The 12,190-nt window shown below is 37.9% G+C and overlaps 1 protein-coding gene across 3 annotated transcripts in view; it reads right to left on the bottom strand.

The window, feature by feature from the left end:
• The window catches only part of Dscam3 (Down syndrome cell adhesion molecule 3), a 187,498-nt gene that overhangs the window by 8,417 nt on the left and 166,891 nt on the right, over positions 1 to 12,190 (bottom strand). For 2 of the 3 annotated variants that reach the window (XR_012103075.1, XM_073082409.1), the window contains exons 9-31: positions 11,286 to 11,532; positions 10,561 to 10,714; positions 10,210 to 10,361; positions 10,014 to 10,104; positions 9,758 to 9,924; positions 9,514 to 9,659; positions 9,124 to 9,259; positions 7,933 to 8,052; positions 7,437 to 7,613; positions 6,931 to 7,075; positions 6,666 to 6,814; positions 5,962 to 6,190; positions 5,539 to 5,684; positions 5,167 to 5,335; positions 4,623 to 4,771; positions 4,284 to 4,430; positions 3,853 to 4,005; positions 3,627 to 3,756; positions 3,201 to 3,376; positions 1,456 to 1,635; positions 836 to 1,024; positions 419 to 607; positions 130 to 275 (exon numbers count right to left, since the gene is read on the bottom strand). Coding sequence is in view for 2 of the 3 variants with exons in the window: in XM_073082409.1 (XP_072938510.1) it covers positions 130 to 275; positions 419 to 607; positions 836 to 1,024; positions 1,456 to 1,635; positions 3,201 to 3,376; positions 3,627 to 3,756; positions 3,853 to 4,005; positions 4,284 to 4,430; positions 4,623 to 4,771; positions 5,167 to 5,335; positions 5,539 to 5,684; positions 5,962 to 6,190; positions 6,666 to 6,814; positions 6,931 to 7,075; positions 7,437 to 7,613; positions 7,933 to 8,052; positions 9,124 to 9,259; positions 9,514 to 9,659; positions 9,758 to 9,924; positions 10,014 to 10,104; positions 10,210 to 10,361; positions 10,561 to 10,714; positions 11,286 to 11,532 (3,687 nt within the window). In the remaining variant the exon portion in view is untranslated. The remainder of the gene's footprint in view (positions 1 to 129; positions 276 to 418; positions 608 to 835; positions 1,025 to 1,455; positions 1,636 to 3,200; positions 3,377 to 3,626; positions 3,757 to 3,852; positions 4,006 to 4,283; positions 4,431 to 4,622; positions 4,772 to 5,166; positions 5,336 to 5,538; positions 5,685 to 5,961; positions 6,191 to 6,665; positions 6,815 to 6,930; positions 7,076 to 7,436; positions 7,614 to 7,932; positions 8,053 to 9,123; positions 9,260 to 9,513; positions 9,660 to 9,757; positions 9,925 to 10,013; positions 10,105 to 10,209; positions 10,362 to 10,560; positions 10,715 to 11,285; positions 11,533 to 12,190) is intronic. The other variant, XM_073082410.1, reaches the window with a different exon arrangement.

The raw sequence follows: 12,190 nt of genomic DNA, 5'->3' as shown, positions 1-12,190 counted from the left end.
AATTATTGGCTTATGACAACTGTGAAATGTATCCCATATTATGTGTTTAATCACAAACTTACTAATAAAGGTAAATACTAAAATTTTTATATACTTAATGATAATGATAACAAATCTGCTTCGTTCTACCTTTATCCAATGTTCATCTCCCATTCGTCGGTAAGATACACGAAAGCCCAGGATCGGACAACCGCCGTTCCTCCACGCGTAGAAATTAATCTTGATAGCCGTCGCATTCATATGCACATGCTCCTCTGCTTTGGGCGGTTTCGGACCTAAAGTACAGATGGAATATTATGTAGCTACAGAAAAAAAGTACCTACTCACATTATTTTTCATCGGACAATGTTATTCAAAACAGATACAATTATGGACCAAAAACTAATTATAATTATGGACTAATAACTAATTTACTTACGTCCGCCTCTCGTGCTTGCAGTGAGCACTTCACTAGGGGGTCCTAAAGAAATCTTGTTCTGTGCTTGGATCTTCGCGTTGTAAGTGGTTCCACATTTAAGCATGTCCATGGTGTAGGTGGTTACCTCTGGTGACAACTCAACGGTGTGCCATTCTGTTTCTGCCGCCTGCTTATAGTGGAGTAAGTACCCTGAAATTGTCATATTTATCACCTTATTAAAATGTATCTTTTCCGAGGAATTGAAGTCGTCGGCAAAAAGTTTGCCGATGCCTGATGTTGTATGGAATCTGCCGATTTTTAATAATGTTGGTCTTTACGTAAAACTGATCTCATATGATAAGGTGCAATTAAGGACAGTTGTTGTATCTCCTGGATCAAACCGGTATTCCTCAGTATTCTTCATTCCTGCTAACTAACCTAGTACGGGTTGAGTGTTATCTGCGGGCAGCCTCCAGTGCAGTTTGATGCTACTAGCGGTGGTGTACTGCAGGGAGAGGGCGGGCGCGCTCGGCGGCAGGATTGCCGACACCATGTACATGATGGAGTCTTCGCCAATACTGTTGCTCGCTGTGCACGTGAAATTGCCCGACGACTGGTCGTTTACTTCTGCAATAAGAACATTTTATTTCAATAATTTATTATTCATTTTTTTGATCGTCTATTTTTTTAAAACATAAGACCGCATAATTTTATTTTACATTTTATTTATCTTTTTTGCTAATCTGTTTTTATAGAAATCAGTGTGGGCTAATCAGTGGCGGACTAAGGTCGCCGGAGGCTCGGGAAACTTGAATAGAGGCTCCCATTGTTAAAAAGTGATATGATTTTACAAAATAAAAAATGTGTTATAGACTTCTCCGACGTATGCCTATCATTCCGGTCACCTTTTTTTTGCTGATATATACACATTTCACAAAGTGTTTGGTTCTGACGACCGTTTTTTTTAACAACCCTGCTCCCCTGCTCCCCTGGAACGGGGGTCCAGGGCGGATGACCCCGTCCGCACCCTTTAGTCCGCTAGAGGGGCTACTACGTACCTCGTATATGCAGGTGTCCGGCGCGCGTGACCTGATAGTAGGCGTGGTGCGTGACGGGCGCGCGGCCGTGCGCCCAGCGCGAGCGCGGCGCGGGCGCGCCCACGCACGAGCACGCCAGCAGCGCCGCCTGCCCCGCGCGCACCGCACGCGCGCCGCCGAACGACGCGATGCGCGCCGGAACTGAGGACGGAGATTATGAACACTGAACGGATGGAAGTGTATTTTAAAGGTCACAAGCATAGATTAGTAAAGATTACTCACTCCTAACAAGAAAATGTACCCAGTTTTCAGAATTGAAATAGTTGCGTAAAAAAGTTTTGCCACGTCTCCGTGCTAAAATGTCCCTAAAATATTTGAAATAATTATTTATTTATTACGTAAATTACGCAGTATTAGTTATTTATTCGTAAATTTTCTCTAAAAATGTTTTTTTTTTATATTTTGTGTAATTTTATTTCTTAAGAAAATTTAGTCAATAAGTTCATAATTAAGTTTGTGTTTCCATATGTGTATTTTTGGATTTCATTGTTTATTGTGTGTTATAATTTGTTGTTGTTGCTTAAGTTCTTGAAATAAATAATCTATCTATCTATCTATCTATCTATTTCTCAAGAATTCAAATAATTATAGTTCAAAAAACTAAAAAACACGCTTTTATGATAAAATCAACTAAAAAGTAGAAAATAATTTTCTACTTGTGCTTTTCGAACCTGATAAATGGAGCACCCCACACTTTTTCCACAATTATACTATTTACTGTTCCTTAATTGATTCTTAGATTGAAAATTATTTTCTACTTTTTAGTTGATTTTATCATAAAAGCGTGTTTTTTAGTTTTTTGAACTATAATTATTTATTAATTTTTAGTATTTGTCGTTATAGCGACCACCATTATTCATCGTTTGTAAAAAAATCAAGTGTCTATCTATTACGATTTAAGAGATAAAGCCCAACGACAGACGAACAGACCGCAAAGGGTTTCGTTTTAACCTTCGAGTACGGAATCCTAATAATCATTCTAAAAGAGCGCATTATAGATATGTTTCAGAACATTTGAGTTATAGGGAAATAACATTATTATTTTCTAAACTAAAAATCACGATATAAAAGTTACGCCTATTGAAACTCAATAGCAATAATTATTTGCAATCTAAAGTTGCGATGAACTTTGCTGAAGGTGTTTGAAAAATCTCGCCTCGAAAATCGTTAATCCAGAGGATGTTGATAAGGACAATGGTACAAAACTATTAATGTTTAAAATATTGAATTGTCATCGGTCCTTAATAAGTATGCCAAATTTCGAGTTAATCCGACGTTTTGAAGGGGGTTAAAATCATGTTCAAAGATTCCGTTACATACTAACATACCAACATACCAACATACATACGTCTGAAGCTAATAAAAGCGTGTTAAAAAAGAACTTACTAAAATAAGCCGTTTGTGGCTTCATTCAACTTCAAGGCGACGAAGTATCTTTACTAATCTATGGTCACAAGATACAAGTTTTAGAAACTCCGTGGTAATATTGTTCTATGATCATGGGCGTACTCATATTATTTTTTGAATTAAAACAGCAGTGAAATGTAGTGATGTAAATTTCAATAATGTGATGAGACGAACATAAAGCGTTGTAATTAATCGTGATATTTCAGTAGCATCAACAAATAACTGTATAATGTAAAGTAAATAGAGTTTTCATCAATAATTTTATTAAATGACGACAAAGACAAACTAAATAAACTTACTTCTGCTGTTAGGTCCCTGTCCAACCACTAGGGTAGACTCTCCCTCCCCAGAGCCGGTGGTGGCGGACACCCAGAACTCATACAATTGGTTTTCCATTAGGTTCCTCACTTGAAACATCAGTTCCATCTCTGGGTTTTTGTCTGCTGATACTGTGAAACTGGAATGCTTGCCCAATCTAAAAGATAATATTGAAATGTATTTAAAATATTGAGAATATGAATTCTAATTCGAAAGACCTGGTGAAGGAAAAACATACGAAGAGTTGCAAGTTAGTTTTTAAAGTAACGTTGATTCGAGCTACTTATCTTGAGATACAGAATCCCACACGAGAGATACGTTAAGGTCATGGGTGTAGTCATTAAGTTCCTATATCGTAATGTTTTGTTTTTTTTTCTGTTCAAAAAAGTATTATGTTGTAAACTTACCGGCCAGCCTCCCTATAGTAAACAGTGTAGTGAGATATTATTCCGTTAGGGTGGACTGGCGGCAACCAGCTCACGAGAACCGAATCACTGGAGTATGCTAAGGCTTTTATTTTTTCCGGCGCTGACGGCACTGCAAAGGAATGGCTTTGTCATAATCTGTAACTAAACTTAAGCATGTTGTAGCATGTTCGATGATTTAGATTATTTCATTTTGGATACTACTAACCATCTTCTTCAGTCATACAATACACCGGCGGACTCCGCTTGCCGTCGCCTGCGCTCGTAAAAGCCAACACTTGTATGGAATAGTTGGTGTACTTGTGCAAGGTGTGGAGGTAAGTGTCTGCCGTCGTCACTCGTTTGATTTCAGCTACATCCGCTAAAAATAATATGATCTGTTAATATTCCTAAACGATTAGAAACCACTTTCTTCTCTGTTACAAACTAAAAAGTGAGCTTTTTAAAGTAAAAGCTCTCACTTAGACGAAAGTTCTCACTATTATTTCCTTTAGAATGAGAATGTTTATTTAAGTCTATGCTCTCGATTAGGTAGATTTGTTTTTACTATTTTGACCTAATTCAGAAGTAATTAAGATATACAATCAGACTGGAAAACAAATGAGTGCAGTTGACATATATGAAACATGAAACTATTACCATGATTGTTAGTAAGCGGTGCGTAGATAACCTTGTACCCTTGAATGATACCACCGCGCTGGGATGGCGGTGGCGGGCCCCACGATACCTTCACACTAGAGGATGACAGTGCTGAGCAGCTCACACGCGTTGGATGCGATTCTGGAACTAGAATTCAAAACGTCTATTATTGATCTGGAAGTAGAAATATCGATCAAGAAAGTAGAATCCGAAACATCGATAATGGATTTAGAAATTAAAAAAATGAATATAGCTTTGAAAATGAAAATATCATTCAGATATATGAAAATAAAAATATCGATCATGGAATTGGAATTCAAGAGACAGATAAAAACTTACCTCCTTCTAAAGTGGTAGCGGACACCGGTGTAGATGCCGGGCCGGCGGCCACTCCGTTGAATGCTCTTACTCTAACTTCATAGCGGGTGAACTTTCTGAGAGCTGATAAGCTTAATTCAGTTGCCGACCACCCGTTTACTGTTAGTGTTCTGAAAGATTAACCAGTAAACAAAGGTGAATTTGGGTTTATTTGTACTTAGCATCGATTCTAAAGTTAAGTTTGCAAACTTCTAGAAACGGTAACTTATAAGCTGTAATGAAATTCCTCACATATCACAATTAGAAAATAATAAAAAAAAAACATAATTAGGATAGATTTTGGAAATCTATTAATATTGTCAACATCCTACGTGGCACCTTTATCTGATACCTTCTTCTTACCGTCACAAATATTTTTAAGCACTTCCTACTTATTACTATGTTAGATAAAATAGTTTTTTAAAGCAGCATCAGATAACGTTTGGGAAATTTTAGTTTAATCTTTTAGATGAATATTTTAGATGGTTTGATTTAAAAGTTATCTTTAAAGAGCTGGTGGGCCCACCTGGAGGTATTCCTGAGCGGGGAGCCGCTGACGCCGATCTCGGTGCAGGTGACGGAGTAGCCGAGCAGCTCGCCGTGCCACGCCTCGCGCGGCGGCGGGCGCCACGCCACGTGCAGCTCGCCCGGCCCGCCCGGCGTCACGTGCACGTTCGTCGGCGCTTCGGATGGCGCTGGGGGGCACACTTGCTTTTAATAACCTTTGCCTTTTGGATACATTTGGATGCGTCTCGAAGGCTACATTGATGCAAATTTTCCAATTAATTTATCTGGTTTTATGTTACCATACATGAATTCGTTAGGAATATACCTACATAAAAGTACACATACATAATAAAAGTACATACATAAGTAAGAAAGTTGTCGTCAATCTAACCTTCCTCCTGCGTCTTTACAACGACAGGTTCGGTGAAGGGACTGCGGTCGATCTGGTTGATGGCAGCGATGCGGATCATGTAGGCCGTGTGAGGCTTCAGGTTGCTCAGAACTGCTTCGTAGTGAATGTCGCCTTTCTTTATTAACCTGATCGTACAAAATTAATTAAATATTATAAAAGATTTTTATAAATATTAATAACAAAAACGGGTCTTGTTAAGAGTTTAAGTTGCTAATTAACTAAATAATACGTTTAGTCCATACACTATGTGTATGGACTGAACTTTCGAGGTTCGAATTTTTATTTTTATCTGCCAATTAGTTATTGATAGACCTTCATAGCATAGATATAATTATTATTTTGAATCCCAGATATAAATTGTAATGCATACAACAACTACGTTGTAATGTATATAAAACTGACGTGAGATGCGCGTGTGACTGCGAGTGCGAGGGCCCGCGCACGGAGACGTTGGCGCTGACGGCGGAGTCCCAGTGCGCGGCGCGCAGCGCGCCCTGCGCCGACAGCGCGCTCTGCTGCACGCTGTACGCCTCCAGCGGCGAGTTGCCGTCGAAGCCCTGGCTCCACGACAGCCGCACCGCGCGGCTCAGGATTTCCGTCACGGATAAAGACTGGGGGGTTTCGGGTTTTTCTGGAATTATGAGTTTTTCAAAGGTTTATTCGTTGTTACGTGATTTGGTACAGTTCGCGCCAAACTACTTTTCCGGTCTGAATATAGAAATGAGTCGAGTCGCAAGGGCAAATTGTACATATTAGCGGGACAACAACAACGCGGGACCCCCCCTGGCACCAGTCCGCTGCCCGCTCTCGTCCATGGGTACTTAGCTGCGTTAGTGTGTCCTTACGTTGCTACGGAGTATATGCTTGTAGTTGTATACGACCGCATTGGCCTTCTGACTACACCTGCGCACAACAACTTCAGAGCGGACTAGAAGCTTGGCGCGGACTATACCCTATAGCATAAACTTTTAACCTTTTGTGACTTGATCCATGGACGATCTTGATCTACGCAGTTAGTGCTAATTGACCAAAGTCAAGATTTTTTAATAAAGTAACATAAATCACTGCCAAATTATTACATTAAAGTAAAGCAGTAGGGAACTCACCTTGGACGGATAGATATATATAATGGTCACTATGACCATAAGCGTTGACAGCTTGGCATTTGTACACACCGGAATCCTGTCGGTCAGTCCTGCTGATGTATAGTTGGGACCTTAAACCACTATCAGTCTTTGCTTCGGAAATACTTAACCTGAAAATGTACAGAAGATTTAGTATTTTAAGTTATTGTTAATATATTGTTATTTTGAGTTATTGGTAAGTATTGATTTTTTTCCATATATTAATTTAAAATAGGTCAAGATGTACCTATAAGTAGAAAGATCAAGTGGTCGCGGGCCGCGCGACCAAGTGAGCCGTAAGGGTGCGTCGCCGCGCGCTTCGCACGACAACGTCGCGGGCGAGTCGCGGCGCGCGGACACGTTCTGTGACGTTAGTTCAAAACGTGCCGGCTCTGGAAAAGGAATATATTATTTAAGACACAATGGAAGTTTTTTTTCAGAAATTAGGTAAAACCATAGAACTTGTGAATATTCTGAGAATAATTTCAAACATTATTCATTAACGTATAAATCTACGCTATCTTGCCACGAAAAGTGTTTTATTATACTGTTTTCTTGAAAGCTGGCAAGTGAAATCTAAAGTGTATAAATGTGTAGGTACCTGTAAAATGAGATGAACGTTTGGTCAATTTTTGTGATTAAAATAAAAGGGAAGTAAACAGAAATTTAAGAATGTACCCTAATAAAAATTTTGCATTTTAGGAATTGGTTACGAACAATTACTAGTTTTACGGAAAACAATTACGAGCTTACCATTGATGGCAACAAATATAATTTTGCTGAGCGGAGTACCAACACCGTTCTCAGCGCGGCACATGTAGTGGCCCTCGTCGTACGGCAGCGCTGACTCGATCCACAGCGAGCCGTTCGACAGGAACTGGAAGCGACCGCCCAGGTTCACTAGCGGGATGTAGTCTGACGCTGACCCTGCTAGAAAACGGTAAAAGAGAAGACATTTTATATAATTTTTGCAAGATTAAAAAGAAAACGAAATAGTGTGGCGAATAAAATTTATTGGTACTAATGATCTCAAGTAGGAATCCAAAACGAGTTAGGTGTTAATTTTACATGGTTATTGGGTGGTAGTGATCACTTAAATGGAGATGGACACTATGTCATCTACATAAATTTATTTAAAAAAAACTTACAGTACAAGTTTACGTTAAAGTGACTATTTTGAGTTTGAAAAACTTAAAATACTATTCAAGTAGAATAACAATTTCCTATTTAAATGAGTATGTGAGCTCACCTCTTTGTTTTAGCCACGTAACTTGTGGAGTTGGGGAGCCTGTGGTCTGGCAGTGCATGGCTACCGGCTCTCCAGCCAACACAGCTTCGTCCTTTGGTTCCATTATCCATTTGGGTGATACTGCAGCATGAAAAAAATCGGGGAAATTAATAAAATCGATCTAGTTGATTAAATACATTTCAGATCGTACGAAAATAAGATGTTACATTTCTCACTGGTTGTGATAAATAATATCTGCGAATAAATACATAATTACATATTTAATGTATGCGTAATGAAAAATAATTTCATTTTTGGTTATAATTATTACTCCTTTGGTCTTACCTATCCTTGCAGCATAAAATACTTACAATGGACATCCAAGATCGTAGTATTAGGTATGTACCTTATTAAGTGTTTTTAGGTATGTTACAAAACATTTAACAATGTAATCAACAATTAAAGAGGATTCAATACGACAATATTGTTACATTTTATTATAGGTTACTAATTGTTGTCTAAGAATTAAATTTAATGATTATATTTCAATTAAATTACATCAGTTATTACCCCTTTCCATCAGTCTGTATTCCAATGTAAGGCAAAACAAAAATGATAAACAAATATTACAAGAAGATAGGATAAAATTTGAATATCTAAGGTAGAAAAGATGATAAATATAAAAAAAATAGTGCAATAAAATTAAAGTTGGAAATTGATTTAAATTATTTCATACGACAAAGTCACTTGAATAATGATTTCTTAAAACTATACTCAAACGTTTATTTATATTGTATTTAATTACGATAAAGATTAAATAAAGAAAAATTCATTTGAGTCAACTCCATTGATGGAATCTATTATTTATTTGGAGATTTCCCAATTGAGTACTATATTTATGTTTTCTTTTAAATTCTAGAATTTGTTTAAATTTATCAGAAAAAAAATTCATTAAGTTAAATTTCCTTAGTTACTGTAGCGAAACTTGTGGAATTTGTTACCGTTGCTGATGTAAATTCGTGGTATTTGGTGCTCACAAGCGTGAAGTGTTAGGTGCTGGTGGCTGAGATGGTGAACGTATGTGGGTCCTTAATTACTCAGCTTGTACTTGGTGCATAAGCGTGTTTGGTGCAAAGTGCTCAGGGTTACTAGAGCAAGTCGAGATCGGTGCTTCACAAGCGTTATCGGTGCATGGTGCTAACAGACCGTTACCTTTCACCACTAGCTCGGCTGTATAGTTAACTTTAGCCGCAGTGTTTGAAGCGACGCAAGTGTACAAGCCGCTGTGGCGAGCTGACACTTCCTTGAACACAAGGTTGCTGAAAAAATCAGCACCTCGCTCTTCCACCTGGGTAATGTGCTTTTGTTACGATGGATTGTAAGTTATTTAGGAAAAAAATAAGTATCCAAAATACGATATACATTTCTATTTAATGAGTGGGTCTTATTTAACCACCTGATATGGATTAACAATTATGTCTATGTAAGGATCCTTACATTTTTACGACAAACGTCAGTTTATAATTCTTAAACGATAAATATTATGGAATAGAGCTGCTACCAATAATTATCCAATTATATTTAATTATCCAATTATATTACCTGTAAGGATGAAGGTATAGGCACGTTGTCCTTCAACCAAGTGAAGTGGACTGGCATGTCTCCTGACGTAACACTGCAGCTCACTTGGGCTCGTTTCCCCTCCTGCAGATTTGCAGAAAACGAGAAGGGCTCTATTTCTGGAGGGTCTGAAAAAAGTTGAAAATATTTGATTAATTAAAGGGTGGAACTAAGATAAGCAAATACCAAATCATAAATTGTTTTCTATTATTCCGTTAGTACTTACTGCTTACAACGAGCTGCAATTCCCTTCTTGCGATTTCTCCATGAGGTCCCATTACAGCACAGGTGTAAGCTCCAGCATGAGAAGATTCCACTCTGGAAAGCCTTAGAGCACCATCCACATTGTTATCCCATTCTAATTGACTGCCGTCTCTTTCCCATTTTACTGAACTGAAACGAAAAGAAATCAACAATCGTAGAATGCTCAAGTTAAATTTGTCTATATTTCTTAGTTTGTGAATAACTGCTTTCGTATTTACCTTATTGGATAACCGGAATATGGACAATATAGCACAAGTTCCCGACCAGCTACTGCTCTTATGGGACCTATTGATCTGACATAAGGTGGACCTGGAAGATATAAAATAGTTTATATTAGGAACAATACAAATATAATCATTTTTATTACTGATAACTTCTTCTGAAATGGTTATGATCAATGTAACGTATTCTTACCGTATATATTCAGCCTGGAAGTATGCGAGACTTCGCCTAAAGAGTTTGCAGCCTTGCACGTGTACAGTCCGCCGTCTTCAGACCGGACAGCAGATATATTCAGATAACTCACGACGTCATTGCTCTTGGTCGCAAATTGTTCTATACTGTACCTGTGTTCAAAAATTAATCAGAAAAATTTATATTAATCCAGATGAGCAATATAAGGAAAGTTTTACAAGATCTTCTGCACTGAAGAAAGCCACTAATCAGCTCTAGATACAATCATTGTCGTCATATTCTAGGACGATGAACGATGACCATAATGATAATATTTCGCTTATAAATTAGCAAAATCCATCAATACATTACCTATGTCCTCTAGCCATGGTGTTCAAAGGTTGGCCGTCAAGCATCCATGTAAAATGTGGAGGAGGAGAACCCGCTGCAGAACACTTGAGGGTTACGACTTGACCGGGCCTCAGAACTTGCTCTATAAAAGTGTATTGGAGTTCTGGTGCGGTATCTATGGATAATAAAAATAGAAAATCTTATTATATTATATTTACTGATGATAGATTTCTTTGTTTTGACTCCGGAGACACCTGCTGTGTAATGGTTGATGGGTGTTACCAAAATATATTAAAAACGAGTTACTCTTAAGTAATAAGTATTTCTTTTTTAAATAATGTATATAGTCAATTTAATAGTGTATCGTTGTATATTTTTAAGAATGTATTGCTATGTAATTATTTTAAATTCTTATCGCATCTTATCCGATTGATGTACTCAATTGTAGATATTAATGTTTTAATTAATTTGTAATCTTGTAATTTAATTTTCTATTAGCTCTTACTTGTTTTCTATTGCATGCCGTTTGCACCTATATGTGAAGTGACACTTATCGCTCATATACATATAAAGTGTACAATGGATTTGTTAGTGATTACTTCGTTGGTGCAACTTTTAATAAATAAATAAATATGTAGCAGAAGCTATTATAGGCGAGTAATTCAAAATATGGTGGACTTATAAACTATCAAGAAGAAATTATGAATGTTATCTATTACAACGTTGTGTTACAATACAAATCTTACCTCCCAACCTTAGTTCAGCGCTTGCCTGCGCCGAATCCCTTTCATTCCTGGCTATACATTGGTACACGCCCTTGTCCGCTCTGTGAACCGATGCTATCACGAGCTGTTCCCCGTTGTTCTGGACGCGGACTCTGCCGCCGGCGACACCGGCATTGATCGGGATGCCATTGTGGAGCCATTCCAGCCGCGGCGCCGGCCACCCGCTCCACGTACAGTTGATGATAGCCGTACCACCGCTGTTTACCACCTGGATGACAAAGATTTAGAAATTGTAGGTACTATAATTCACCGTATATATATTTTTAAGTCAATACTTAGCCGCTTGAATATAATATTGCATGTTTTTATAATTGCCTACCCTAATTCCACAGTTAGTTATTCATCATCGTAAAAAAATCAGCTTTGAAGCGTTCGCGTAAACTACCCTGGCGCTCAAAGTCGTTGTGTAAGTTGTGTTTTAGTGCAATTAATGTTAGGCGAGGCGTTGTCTTGTTCTCTTCTCTATTATGGATACTTAAATTAAAAAATGTGTTAATTTTAATTTTACATACTCCATTATTTCCCACGCGACGACAAGATTTTATTGGAGCGCCGGCAGAACTAAACTAGATGGTATCAGACCCTTACCGTTATTTTAGTGTAATGTAGCAACTAACGAAGAATCAAGTAACAGGAACCGAAGCACATTAGTCCGGTAACAGATTAGCTATTCCTGTGTTGTTGGTAACAATGCCGGGTAAGCAAAGGACCTAAATAAACACCAACATGTCTACGGAAATTAGGGGCACATTGTTTGATGGAAAACATACAACTACTCTATTTTTATTACTACACTGTTTTTATTACTACCTACACTGTTTTTGTAACTACAGTTTTGGAATAAAGTGGATTTATTAAAACAATCG

The sequence above is a fragment of the Epargyreus clarus genome, unplaced genomic scaffold, assembly GCF_041222505.1.
Source record: "Epargyreus clarus isolate Ecla_fem2 unplaced genomic scaffold, WU_Ecla_fem_2.2 ptg000003l, whole genome shotgun sequence".
Taxonomy (NCBI): domain Eukaryota; kingdom Metazoa; phylum Arthropoda; class Insecta; order Lepidoptera; family Hesperiidae; genus Epargyreus; species Epargyreus clarus.
This window is presented reverse-complemented; position numbering and strand designations above follow the sequence as displayed.